This window comes from Furipterus horrens, unplaced genomic scaffold, assembly GCF_987537825.1.
Source record: "Furipterus horrens unplaced genomic scaffold, mFurHor1.1.pri manual_scaffold_2, whole genome shotgun sequence".
Taxonomy (NCBI): Eukaryota; Metazoa; Chordata; class Mammalia; order Chiroptera; family Furipteridae; genus Furipterus; species Furipterus horrens.
This window is the reverse complement of record NW_028327172.1, coordinates 144,338,711-144,351,844: the sequence shown is the minus strand read 5'-3', so window position 1 is coordinate 144,351,844 and position 13,134 is coordinate 144,338,711. Positions and strand designations below refer to the sequence as shown.

General features: G+C 40.9%; 1 protein-coding gene across 1 annotated transcript in view; it reads right to left on the bottom strand.

Moving 5' to 3' along the window:
• Nucleotides 1–10,048, bottom strand: part of SLC39A12 (solute carrier family 39 member 12) — a 62,226-nt gene extending 52,178 nt beyond the window's left edge. Inside the window, exons 1-2 of the mRNA XM_090268025.1 lie at nt 9,788–10,048; nt 3,314–3,595 (exon numbers count right to left, since the gene is read on the bottom strand). Coding sequence (XP_090124151.1) covers nt 3,314–3,595; nt 9,788–10,048 — 543 coding nt within the window. The remainder of the gene's footprint in view (nt 1–3,313; nt 3,596–9,787) is intronic.
• Between the last annotated feature and the right edge of the window lie 3,086 nt (nt 10,049–13,134).

Here is a 13,134-nt window from a genome sequence, read left to right as displayed (position 1 = left end):
GGAATGTGCAGTGTTATACAAGCCAAAGTAAAGGCTGTTTCAAGACCTACATAAGCAACACCAAGGAAAGGACAGGTTAAAGAATAAAAATAAGCCTTAATTTTAATATTGGGTTTCCAGTGCCAGGGAGATAACCAAATGGATATTTCTGCCAGATTGGTGCATATATGAGTCTATGGCTCAAAAGAAATACCTGGGCCAGCAGCAGAATTGAAAGCAATCAGTATGTAGTTGTGCATGAGGCTGTGAGAGCATACCACTCAGCAAGAGCGTGTAGAGTGAGCAGAGGAAAAACAGGGCCATGGAGGACACAAGATTTAAGGGATGTCAGATCAAGTGTATTCTCCAGAGAAACCTGATACAGACCAGCTAGACAAGTGAGAAGAAAACTAGGAGATATGGATTGATAGAAATAGAAAAAACATGAAATATAGGATGACAGAAATCAATGAATAAAAGACAGTTTCGTGGAGGCAGGACTGGACAAAAGTGAGAGAGCACAAAGCAGAACATAGATTATTGAGAAAATGTATGGAAATAAAGTATGAGAGAGAAGCTCATTTATAAGGAAAAAGGAGAAAGTAGGTTCATCAAAATAAGAATCAAGAGAAGATTATTGTATCTGTCATACTCTTGTGACATAGGACAAGGAGTGAAAAGTGTCATTTGGTTGTTGTTTTTTTAAGTTTGTAATTGCCAAGTTTGGCAAGAACATATTCATAGCTGTGGTGGAGAGCAGACTGAAAGGCTAAATCAGTAACCAAACTTTTGATAAATTTGAAGAAGTAGCTAGATGTTTCATGGATGAAAACAACCAGCTGAAACAACAGATAGTATGACCCTCATAGAGGTGTGCTTTCTCCATGAAGATTGTAAAGAGTAACAGTCTTAAACTGACATTGAAGAAAAGAATTAAACACCATTACCATCCCTAAAGTCCTTAGGATGTGGTCATAATACTGGTCTCCATATAAGAGGCAGAGCCAGTGCAGAACTGTACAGATCCCTGTTCGTCCATCATGGAAACAGCACACCATGGAAAGAACAGAGAGAGAGGTGAGCATTAAAGATTGAGTCAGGAAGGTAAAACAGAGTAGTTGGACAAAAGAGAATGAAGAAATGGAGAAATGTTTACCCTCTGGGCTACCAGGGAGGATGACTGGATTAGAGTACTATGGTATAAAGTCATTTCTATTAGTGAGCTGAGTAAAACCCACCTGGAGCAGCTATTAGTGACTTGACCTATGAAGGTTGAGTCCTGTGCAGACCAAGACCTGGAAATGCTAGTAGTGGTGGGTCTGGTCTATCAGCACCTTCTGTGACCTTACAGCCTCTAGTTGGAGAGAGCAGCATCCTGCAATGAGGTGCCAACAGGACTCCTGTAAAAGTGTGGATTGACTGACTTCCTAAAGGAATCCCAGTCCAGGTGAATAGGCTAAAGGACTCTTACCAGGAATTGGAGACAGTGCTTTGCCCCAGGAGATAATTGGTCTAAGGCATAGCAAAGGGTTATGATTCAATAAGAGCTCAACTTTTCCTTCACTAAATAGATGAATAAAGTAGGTCTACACATAATATTGAAGTATTTTAGTCTTTTCTAGAAATGTTTAATCTCCTGAACACTAGGAAACCCAGGTATATGCAGTATGTGTTGGACAACCAGAAATCTGTATTAAATATACATATATGACCTGATTTTTAAGTTCCGGGTTTCCATTTCCATTTAATCTGCATCAAAAGCAATAACAGAAGGATGATTAAAATCCTAGTGGATAATTTGAATCAATCCTGAATTATATAGATATTGCAGTAAAGAAATTATATATAGGAACACTTCCTTAGTTAAGCAAAAATATTGAATTATATAAAGAAACCCTGCTTTTGTGATTGGAAATAAAAACAAAAACATATAGCCAAATTTTGAGATTCATGAATTTGTTACTAAAGTGACGTTCACAAAGTCCTTAGTAAAATGTTTCTTCCATTTGTTCTGCCAATAATAAAAGAAATTAAACACACTTATAACAAATTTGAGACATATTTGCTGGCCATTAAGCTGCAGCATGATTATACTAATACCTTTGGGCTCCTGAAAGACAGAATTGAGGCCAAAAATAAAATTCACTTATATATGTTACTATAGTCTGAACGTTTGTGTTCCCCCCAAATTCATATGTTGAAATCCTAATCCCCAAGGGGATGGTATTAGCAGATGGGGCCTTTGGGAAATGATTAAGTCATGAGGGTGGAGCCCTCATGAATGGGATTAGTGCCCTTATACAAAGGACCACAGAGAGCTCCTGGCCCTTCCATTATGTGAGGATACAATATAAAGATGGCATCTATGAACTAGAAAGAGGTCCTCACCAGACACTTAATATGCCCAGCTCCTTGATCTTGGACTTCTTCCCATCCAAAACTGTGAGAAATAAATTTCTGTTGTTCATAGTCCTTCAGTTTATAGTATTTTTGTTATAGCAGCTCAAGTCAACTAAGACACATACCAATGAATATTTCAAGAAAAAAAAAACATGTTTGCTTGCACTCTTCAAAATGTGGCAGTGGCTCCTCAATTAGTTCTTTCAGAAAATATGCTTTTAAAAAACTTTCTTATGATCAGAGAACTTTATCTGCTGCAATTTAATGCTGCAAAGAGGAAAGAAAAGAGGGAATTGTAAGGCCAGCTTTTGCTGGGATAGTAATGAAGGCAACAAGAGAGCAGGGACCCGTTCCCTACCAGCAGGAACTGTGAGAAAAGAAAAGCTCTTGAAGGGACTTCTGAACATATGCAGCATGAATCAAAAGCCACAAAAGAGATACTGTCTCATAAATCATGCTTTTTGCAAGCTGCTTCTTTGGTGAAATAACTAATAAATTCATCTCTCTCAAATTGGTTCTGCCTTCCCCCTCCCTGGCCAGAAGGCAAGGTAAATAGACACAGCGCCCCGACCACTATGAGTCAGTCCTTGAAGAGTGATCAAAAGCTGTAAGCCACACTTACTTTCATGCTCAATGTGTGTGTTGGGGGTTGGTGGGGCTCAGAAGAAGACAGCTGCCCTGTCTGTTATCTTGCTTGCCCGCCCACCTAATCACCCACCCAACTTCTGGCTCAAACTCATCTTACAACAATTAGTCACTGCATTTCCCATTTTAGACTCAGATTTTTTAATTTTGTCTCTTAACATCATATCTAAAAACCCCAAATACTTACCTCTCTTAGAAGTCCTTGAATATCTTAGGAATAAGTAATTGATGAAAGGCTCCAAGACTGTGTCTTAGTAGCAGAGCCAGTTAGCAATTTTGCCCTCCTTACCTGGCTTCTAGAAGTGTCAAAGTGCTGCCTGGTCAATGCCAAGATATCTTCTGTCTCGTTCTGTGAAAGGAAATAAGAGTCTTCATTCTGCCTGAGGCTGAGCAGGCTGTGTAGGTAAAATTTATACTCCTTATTACTCATGTTGAGCTTTGAAGAACAGATCTCCTCCTGGTGAATAATGTAATAGAGGAGGAGAAGAGAAACTCTCTGGACCACTTCCTCTCTGAGCTGATCTTCAAAATCCCCTCCAGCTATTAGCAACAGGGCATCTGGTTCAAAGCACTAGGGAGGAAAAAAGCAAAAAACAAAGACAGAAACAGAAACAAAGCTTAACAAATAGTCCTATGACAATAATAACCAGTTTTCACTGCTTATAACTGTATCAAAAGGAAGGAAAAGTGAGTAGGCCTGTTACAGAGAGAAAGGGGGTTCTTTCACATGGTGCCTTGGTGTACAACCCAGCAACTATTGTCAAGGGAAACAGGTCTTTATTTACAATATTCCAACCTGGGGAGGGCAGTGAGCACTTCAGCTCAGAGCCCTGTTCTCCCACAGGATCCAGCACTTCCCTTGCTCCCCAAAAGGCTAGAAGCCAAAAACATTTCCAGAAGTTTCCCATTCCTTATTTGTCAGCCATGGCTTTCAGGATCTGGGGTACGATATCATCAGCCTCCGTATAACAGTCCAGGAAAACATGTGCCATGTTGCACTGGATCACACATCTCTCTTTGCCCTTTCAAAGCCACATGGTATTCTCTCTTTCAAAGCAGCATAGAGTTTTTCTTGCCAAAATGCCTGCCACCTATTTTTAAATCCCTGATGCAGTGGACATGGTAACCAGTTCTGACTATTCACAGAACCTTGCACAGGCTCTATATGCTCTTTCAACACCATTTCCTGGTCAAAAGCCCTTCTACCCCCTTGGGGCCTTGGAAGAACCAAAGCCATTTGCATAACTAAGACACTAGCTACTAGCCATAGTTATGCAAAGGCATCTTAAAAGCTGTTCCCTTCTCCCCCTCCCCCAACCCGCAGGATTTTTGGGGACCCCCCACTCTGTAAAAGGCCCAATAGCCAGATTCAGATAAGAAAGTCCTAGTTGGACTTTTACATAACATGATGCCCTCCCAGAAAGTTTTTATTCCCTAAGAGGGGTCCCTCTATCTCCAAATATAGTGCCACGAGTTGTTCATTTGCTACCTTGAACACAACCAGCTGACTTTTTGGCTTTGAAAGCAATGCCCCATTGCACTTAGAATAATATTCAAGTTCTTTCTAAGTTTCTCTTTGGTCTTGCTCCTGCCTAACCTCCCTTCTTCATCTTAGCTTCTCTCCACCTTTCTCACCAAACTTCTGCCCCTGTGATATTTTGCCAATTCCACCAAGCTTTTTCCCAATGCCCTTCAGGTCTTCTCGTTCCGCTCAATTCTCTGATCTCAGTTTAAATGTCAGCTCCTGACGGATGCCTCCAGCACACGCCGTCCAAAGTTGAAAGCCCACACCACCATCCCACGTTCTCCAGCACAGCGCTCTTCAATAGGAATAGAATGCAAGCTACAAATGTGAGCCACACATATCATTTTAAATTTTCTAGTAGTCACATTTTGAAAAGTAAAAAGGAACTGGTGAAATTAATTTTAATACTATAATTTATTGAAACTTCTATGTGCAAGATACAATCATTTCAACATGTATTAATAATCAAAAAAATTTAATTATCAATGAGCTATTTAACGTTCTTTTTGTCACACTAAATCTTTAAAATCTGGTGTGTATTCTAAACTGACTGGCATATCTCAGTTCAGATGGGCCACATATCAAGTGTCCACGAGTCACATGCAACTAGTGGCAGATCTGACACACACCATTTTTTATTTTCTTCACAGCACTAGGAATCTAAAATTACATTGTCTATGTGTTTCTTTCTCTCTCCCATTGATGACAGCTGGTCTATTTAGGCTGGATTTTGTCTGCTTTGTGCACAGTTCAGTCTTCGCATGTAGCACAATGCATGGCACTTAGGAAGTATGAAAATGGAGTGCATGAATGTCATCGGCCTCTCTTTCATCCTACCAAAGAGAATTGCTAAAAATATTTCCATGATGCTTTATTCATATCACGGCCTATAGACAGACACCTGGCTTATCTAATCTGGCAAAAGAAGGTGTTTCAGGAAATGTGGTGGAACATTGAGGAAAAGATAGACACAGGGATTGTTGAGAGGAAGTTCTCCCAGCACGACAGAGCTCCCTTTCTTGAGAGACAGCTGGGGAGCTCCTGAGAATTCTTCCAGAATCACTGAAGCACCATTACAGGGCACCAGCCTCAGACTGAAGGCACCAAGACATACAAGTCCTGAGCCCAAAAGGGTTGACCAGAGGGTTAAATGAGGTCATGTTCATAGACTTCCAAGTGCTGTTCAGATTGTTTAATGGAGCCAAGTAGGTAGGAAGAAGAGCATCAAGAACAAGAGAAACAGGACGTCTATGAGGCCACCAGATTATGCACATGTGTCTACCCTTCATCCCATCTGAGGTGCCTGAGACTCCAGTCCATTTACTGTTCCTCCTCAATACCCTTGCTTTGTCTCTTTCTACTGTTGGATATGGCATGGGACAGCAGAGAACAAACAGCATAAGACCTGCAACCCTGCAGATGTTCTCTCCAGAAATGGTCTGTAAAAACCATCCACCCTGTAAAGTAAATTGGTATCTGACTTTGAAAAGTTATAAATAGCTGTTGAAGAAGCTCGTTTTGTCTGATTAGAGATTCTGGTCATCTTGAATAAACAATGTTACCTACCCCTTACTTTAATTTTTTGAGACCTGCTGAAAAGAAGCTTGACTATGAATTAAATGACTATGGGCTGAAAACTTAGTGCTCTTTTATGATATTTGATCTTCAACAAGTCGCCTTAATTCAGAAGGCAGTAGCTTGAGGGACAAAGTCTGTAGGGCACATCAGAAGAGCTGATGTATGAAAACGTCAGTTCTCTGAGCATGGGCATGACAAAAAGCACCATGAGGAGGGGGTTGTGAGGGGATGAGAATTTTCAGCTCATCACCACTAGTTTTAGCTAAACTTTTGGCAGAGGCTCAGGTGAGTTTGGGAGAGAATGTTTAGTAAAATTTTGCAAACACTGGCACCTCATATGCATCAAGATCTGCCCAAAGCTCTGACTCTAGTGTAATATCTCTTTTGTTAAGAAGAATAGGCTCATTCAGGAATATTTCTCTTTTAATCTCGTCAGGTGCAGGATAAAGTTTGGGGATGGAGAGCACAGTTTCTGGGAATTAGTTTTAAAATTTTTATAAACTTTGGGAAAAGGCTAGTTAAAATGTGAGAAGCCCTCTTTACTATGCTAAATGGACCACTCAGATACTGGGTAGTAATTTTCCACAGCACTCCAGCTTCACTCAGTGTTTATGTCTGCCAAATGAGAGCTTCGAAGACAAAGGCTACATGAAATCTTTCTTCTTCTACATGAACAAAGCAGTTGCCAAACCTGCAGGATACACTTTAAGGGTTTTAGACCAAAAGATATTTAGAATTTGATTTGGGATAATGAGTAAACCCACTGACCTTTTTTAAATTCTTAGCTTTTTATAAGGTTTTGCTTTTTTGTTTTTTTGGTGGGGACAGGAGGTGGAGTGGGTTACTCACAATTGACTGTAAAATACAAGAGGGGAATTGTATTTCAAATTTCTCCCAAAGATCAGGATGGATGTCAGCTGATGGCAGGCACTAACTTTGTGTGGGTCTGTTCTCCATTTAGTGGCATTTCTGACTGCCAAAAAGAAGTCTTAACTGAGAAGAGTTAGGATAAACTTGCTAGATAAACAAGATAAAGCTTGATGCTTTTTGCACTTTTCGCCTGACAGTTGTGACAAATGCAGGGAGGGGTGTGAATTAAATGCAGAACCTTAAAGCAGTGGTTGTCTTCCCGGAATTGGTCTGAGAATCACCTGCAGATTTAGGTTAGAAACTCCCAAGCCCCTGGGACAGTTGAGGGGGGCTGGGGACCAGCAGGAGGGTGATGCTAAGGAATGTCTCAGCAGCACTGCAGGTACTTTGCAAACACTGCTCCAGTGTCCCTGGGAAAGGAGGATTGGACATTTCCCTGAGGTACAGGAAATGTAAGGGGACAAGCTGTATCCAAGCTCATTCAAACACGGCCACTCACAAAAAGCAGCCTGAGGAAGGACTCTCTACCTGGCATATGGAGGAGAAAGTTGAAATTGTTCAAGTCTTAACAGCTAGAAGGTGCCAGAACACTGCTAGCTGACTCCAGACACCACCAGGTTCATTTCCCTTCACCACACCTGGAACCCATGCAGGGTCATGGTTCTCATTATTACTGAAGTGGAATTTATTCTTTTGGAGTTACTTAATCCCTCATTAAATTCATTACAATTCCATTCTAACCCTTCTTATTGAGAAAAAAAAAAAAGCCTGATCAGACAAGACTACCCATTTTCAAAGGCTGCAGCTTGAATAAATTTATTTTTAAATGCACAGTGCTCTCAAATGCTTCAGATTGCTTTTTAAAACACTTCCTTTTTTTATTGGGACCCAAAATAAAATGGTGAACTCTTTTTTCATCCCCACTTTCCTCTTTTTTCAGACATTTGGGAATATGAATTCACCCTTTTGCCCTCTTTCCACTATGAAATTTCTAATACAAATGCTGCCTCTCAGTGGACAAAGTCCTTGAAAAGGCAAAAAAAATATATTGAATGGCAACTGAAGTCCCGTGATTTGCACCAGGACATGGGTGTCTGCAAAATCAGCAGGACAGTTTCATTTTGACACATTATCAATGACATGGGGAAATGCCGTGGCTCCTTGCGTATGGTGATTCAGGTGAACTGCAGTCCTCTGAGCCAGTTAATCTGAGGTTTGCCTTTTTCCCTTTTTTTCTTTTTTAAGCTCAGTCTCTTCCAAAGAGAAAAAGAAATAGCAGCAAGAGGGTAAAACCATTAGAGACAGTGTTTCACTTCCTAGGAATGGAACTAATTCAAACGGAAGCTGACTTGGCCAAATTCTCAATAATGTCACAGAAAATAAAAAATACAAAACAACTCCTCCTCCCCACCAAACTGGAGAACAATTTTGCATATTTACATTCCCCAAAGCTAACCTAATATTCAACCGACCTTAATAAGGCACATCGTATCATTAGAGAACATTTCCCTGAAGCAAATTCTCAGAGGACATTAATAAGTTATGACTCCTAGTTATTTCCACTGGGAAGTCTTATGTTACTATATATATAAATTAATGTCATCACAGATGAGTTGCCTATTAGAACACATGTTTTCTCTGGGAACCCTTGGGAATAGTATTAATTATTGAATTATTTATTGTTTGTGTAGAGCAGAGAAAAACTCTATGAGCAAGACCCTTCTGTCATGAAAAAAACAAAATACTTAGTCAGAAATGTTTCCCCTAGAACCAAGCAGGATTGAGAAAGTCTGCCAAAATTTATTTTGGGGGGCACTTACTTGCTTCTCTTATCAATTTTTTTTTTTTGCATCTTCATTTATTTATTTATTTGTGGGTTCATTCGGAAAAATCTCATCAGTCAGGAAAGGACTGGTGAAGCGTGTTTCTGTTTGTGGTCATTATAAAACAGGGGTTCTTACTTTTGTGCTGCTCCTGTCAATCCCCCGACCGTGCCATCCACCTGCCCTAACAGAGACATTCTGACTTCATATTAATGCTGATTTTACATTAAAGTGGCCTGAAGAAATTTTTTTAAATTCCATCCTTGGCAAGGGTAACCTCAATCTCTGGAAGAGGAAGCCCCCACACGGGTACTGTGTGAAACCCGCCTGGGTGGTGCTGACAGGCGGCCGGAGTCTGAGTCACTTGGTAGACTAGGGAAACGCTGGGAACTGGAACTCAGGAGCCCTGGGTCTCATTTTAGCTTCACTCGTGGCACCTCCATTCCCAGCTCAGATTTCTTATTTTTAAGATGATTATCCAATTCATTACCCACCATGCAAAATACTAGAAAATGCCATTGATACCCAGGAAAAAGGGACTTAAAAATTCAACACTAGACAAATATCTGATCACTATTTTTATGCCTCAGAAATAGCATCCGTCTAACCTCTCAGGTCCAAGTTCACTGCAAACTCACAAAAGGAACCAATAAGTCAGAAAGAAGAGAAAACTACATTCACGCTCACAAGTCACTACCTCCCAACCTGTGGAAGGGTTGGAGTAGAAAGGCTTACGAAACATTGCCCTTTTTAAAGAGAAAATATTCCCTGTCTTTAAATGCTATATGCAGAATGCAGAATGACTTTTAGTCTCCCAAATATGTGAGTTATTATGCCACACAGTGCACTGCGCACTTGGCTACCGGAAGGTTCGCCTTGATTGTGCTTTACCGAAGTAAATGGCAAGAGAATGCATTGCTCTCTTTCGAACTTGCCCTGGCACCTGATCTCATTCTATGGCACTAACCAGATTGCAGTCTCCTTGAATTCCATTTATCCTCCGTGGGCAGCCAGTTTTCTCTAACAGTGTTTTGATGAGGCTTCTTGAGTTGTTCAGGGGTGGGTGGTCACCAGAAGAGAGAACTCGGAGTACTTCCGTCAGTTGGCCAGGACTCCAAGTGCTGCTGAGGTCCTGGGTGGAGGAATTTTCTGTCTCAGTAGTGGGAACAAGGCTGAAGAGAAGTAACAATGGCAGGCAGAATACCGAAAGCCTTGTCCAGAAGTGCATTTCCACTCTTCCTTAACCTTGCGCCTGTCTTTGATGGAGTAGGTGGATTAGTGTTCACAGTGTGAAATGGTAACCAAAGGAAGTGCTGCGGTGAAAGGGGAAAATAAAGGCTTTAATTATTGTGCCTGCAACATTTTTGAAAGGATTCATTAATTGGGTGGCTAAGCTGATTTGCAATGACAAGCTGTTTCCAAACAACAAGGGGTCTGTAGGTTATTTATAACCCCAAGTGGCCAAAAACTATCATGGCTGTAGACTTTCAAACTGTAGGAAAGCCAAGAATTTTGTTATATTGCCTCTCTCTAAACTAAACCTAGAGTCAAAAATTAAGAGTTAGTTTCTCTGTTCATCATGCTGGTGGTATAAGTCATAGGACCCGGGACAGGAAACACTTATCTCCTTGTTAAGTTAAACTCTCAGTGGTTTGTGGTTCCTATCACTGAAATAAGTAAATAAAACAAGAGAAAATAAATTTTAATAAATTAGCAATGTCATGTCAGGTTTTAGACAAAGAAAGATACCAGAAGAAAAACAGTAACATTCAGAAAACACTGGTCAGTTTTTATATTTTAGTTTATTAAAAGTGCAAATATTTTAGAATCAAGAGCCCTGGTCAGGTGACTCAGTGTGAGCAGCATCCTGTAAATCACAAGGTCACAGGTCTGATTGCCATCAGGGCACATGCCTATCTTGCAGGTTAGATCCCTGGTTCAAGGTGCATATGGGAGGCAACCGGTAAGTGTTCCCCCTCATCACACCTATGTCTCTCTGTCTCCCTCTGTCTCGGCCTTTCTCTCCCCACCTTTCTCTCTTTCTCTCTCAAATCGATAAAAAACATATCCTCAGGTGAGAATTTTAAGAGAAAGAGAGAGAGAACTTCAAGACCTCATGAGCTGTGATAAATCCACATACTCAGTAGTCAATAAAGGGGTGACAGGACAACTTTAGAGCTAATCAGCTTTCTGGAAAAAAGAAATTAATCTCTACAAACAATTGCTTAAGAAATGCAAAATTTTAGAGTCTCAGTCCCCACTTCATACCCACCAATAAATCCTACTTCCTGTCAAAAAGAAGATGAAGGAGAAGGAGAAAGAGAAGGAATGCATAATGTTGACAGCATATCAAATCTCGGCCCAGAGATGAACTAATAGTGACTGTAGGGTAGGAACAATATACTGGGCTTAATTTTATGGGTTTTTTTTTTTTTAAGGAATTTAAGATTCTTGGGTTAGCATTTAAAAAATGACAGAATATGATACAAACATTTTTAAACCCAAGGCTTACCTTCAGAAGAAAGACAAATGATTATTTATCTGGAGCTCTGTGGCCTTTTAAATCTCAGAGAGTATTTTGTGGTTGCAAAGTCCTCTGTTTTTAAAATTCTTTGACTGTGCGCTGGGAGCTGAAACAGATTATTTGAGCCCAGCGAAGTTTTCAGTTGCTATGGAGAGAGCTACTCTGAAGGTAACCATGAAGGTGGATAAAAGTGAGAACTTACTGTCTGGCAAGTTTTCAGGAAAAACAAATAAAAGTGGTTCACAAACCTAATTTTTTCCTATCAATAATTACCAATTTTTTTAGAATCATCTATAATCATTTGCCTTTTAAAGGGCTAATAGAAGTCAAAGGGTTTGACCTTGCAGAATGGAAAGATTTTAGTGTTAGATTAAGATTATTTTTCAGTTCATTTTGTGATAACTATTTTATGCACATTCCAATCAAGGCTTTGTTGAAAAGATGGACTCTTTAAAATCTTATTTATTTTACAAGGTGCAGAGTTTTAATATGGTTGTAAATTCATAGATATTTTCTTTTTAAAATTTTTATTGTTATTCTATTACAGTTGCCCCAATTTTCCCCTGTGCCGTCCTCTGCGCAGCCCACGCCCCTACTCCCACAGTCAGTTCCCACACTGTTGTCCATGTCCGTGGGTCATTCATATGTTTTTTGTCTAGTGCCTTCCTTTTCTTTTCCCCTGCTTCCCCTCTCCCTTTCCCTCTGGTCACTGTCAGTCTGGTCCATGTTTTAATGCTTCTGGTTTGATTTTGCTCATTAGTTTATTTTGTTCGTTAGATTCCTCTTATAGGTGAGATCATATGGTATTTGTCTTTCACCAACTGGCTTATTTCACTTGACATACTATTTTCCAGTTCGATCCATGCTGTCACAAAAGGTAGGAGTTTCTTCTTTCTTTCTGCTACATAGTATTCCATTGTGTAAATCTACCACCATTTTTTGATCCACTCACTTACTAATGGGCACTTAGGCTGTTTCCAGCACTTGGCTATTGTAAATAGTGCTGCTATGAACATAGGGGTGCATAGGTGCCTTTGAATTGGTTATTTGAGATTCCTAGGGGATATTCCTAGCAGTAGAACTGTTACTACCTGGCTGGTTTGGCTCAGTGGATTGAGTGTCGGCCTGCGAGCTAAGTGTCGCTGGTTCGATCTTCCAGTCAGGGCACATCAGAGAAGGAAAACTCTGATTCCAAAAAACCTCCGCTGCCTTGCGGCATACCTCTTCAGGGGAAAGGCTAAGGGAGTAAACCCCAACAGAAAATCCGGAGCCGGAGTCCCTAAGGCGGTTTGACGTTGTAGTCAACACCGGCAACTCCTGCGGCGCACCTGAAGCCAAGCTGTATTGACTCCGTCTTTCTCTTGGACCCTTCAGCTGCGAAGAGAGGGGGGGTCTGCTGCATGGGCAACAGCAGACCCTCCATATCACCCTGCCCAGGCTCTGTAGCTTCAGCTTCACTGGAGAGGACACTCCAGCGTCATCGCAAGATGTCGATTCAACACGGGAGGAGACAGATACCGTGTCACTCCCGAGTCGGACTGCACAGCCATTCTCGGCGGTGCAGATAGACTCTTAAGAAGCTACACCATCGTCTCTCGAGACGGACGGCTGCCGACGACGACGAGAACTGTTACAGAGAAACCCTGGTTCTTAACTCCAATACAGTAAAGAATTACAGATCAGCGAGCCAGTTAGTGTGCACATAAAGTTTATTATTGAATGGGAGAGCAAAAACAAAGGTAGCCAAAGGCCAAGGTGGCAAGCTCACCCTAGGGTTGCCAGAGACCCTG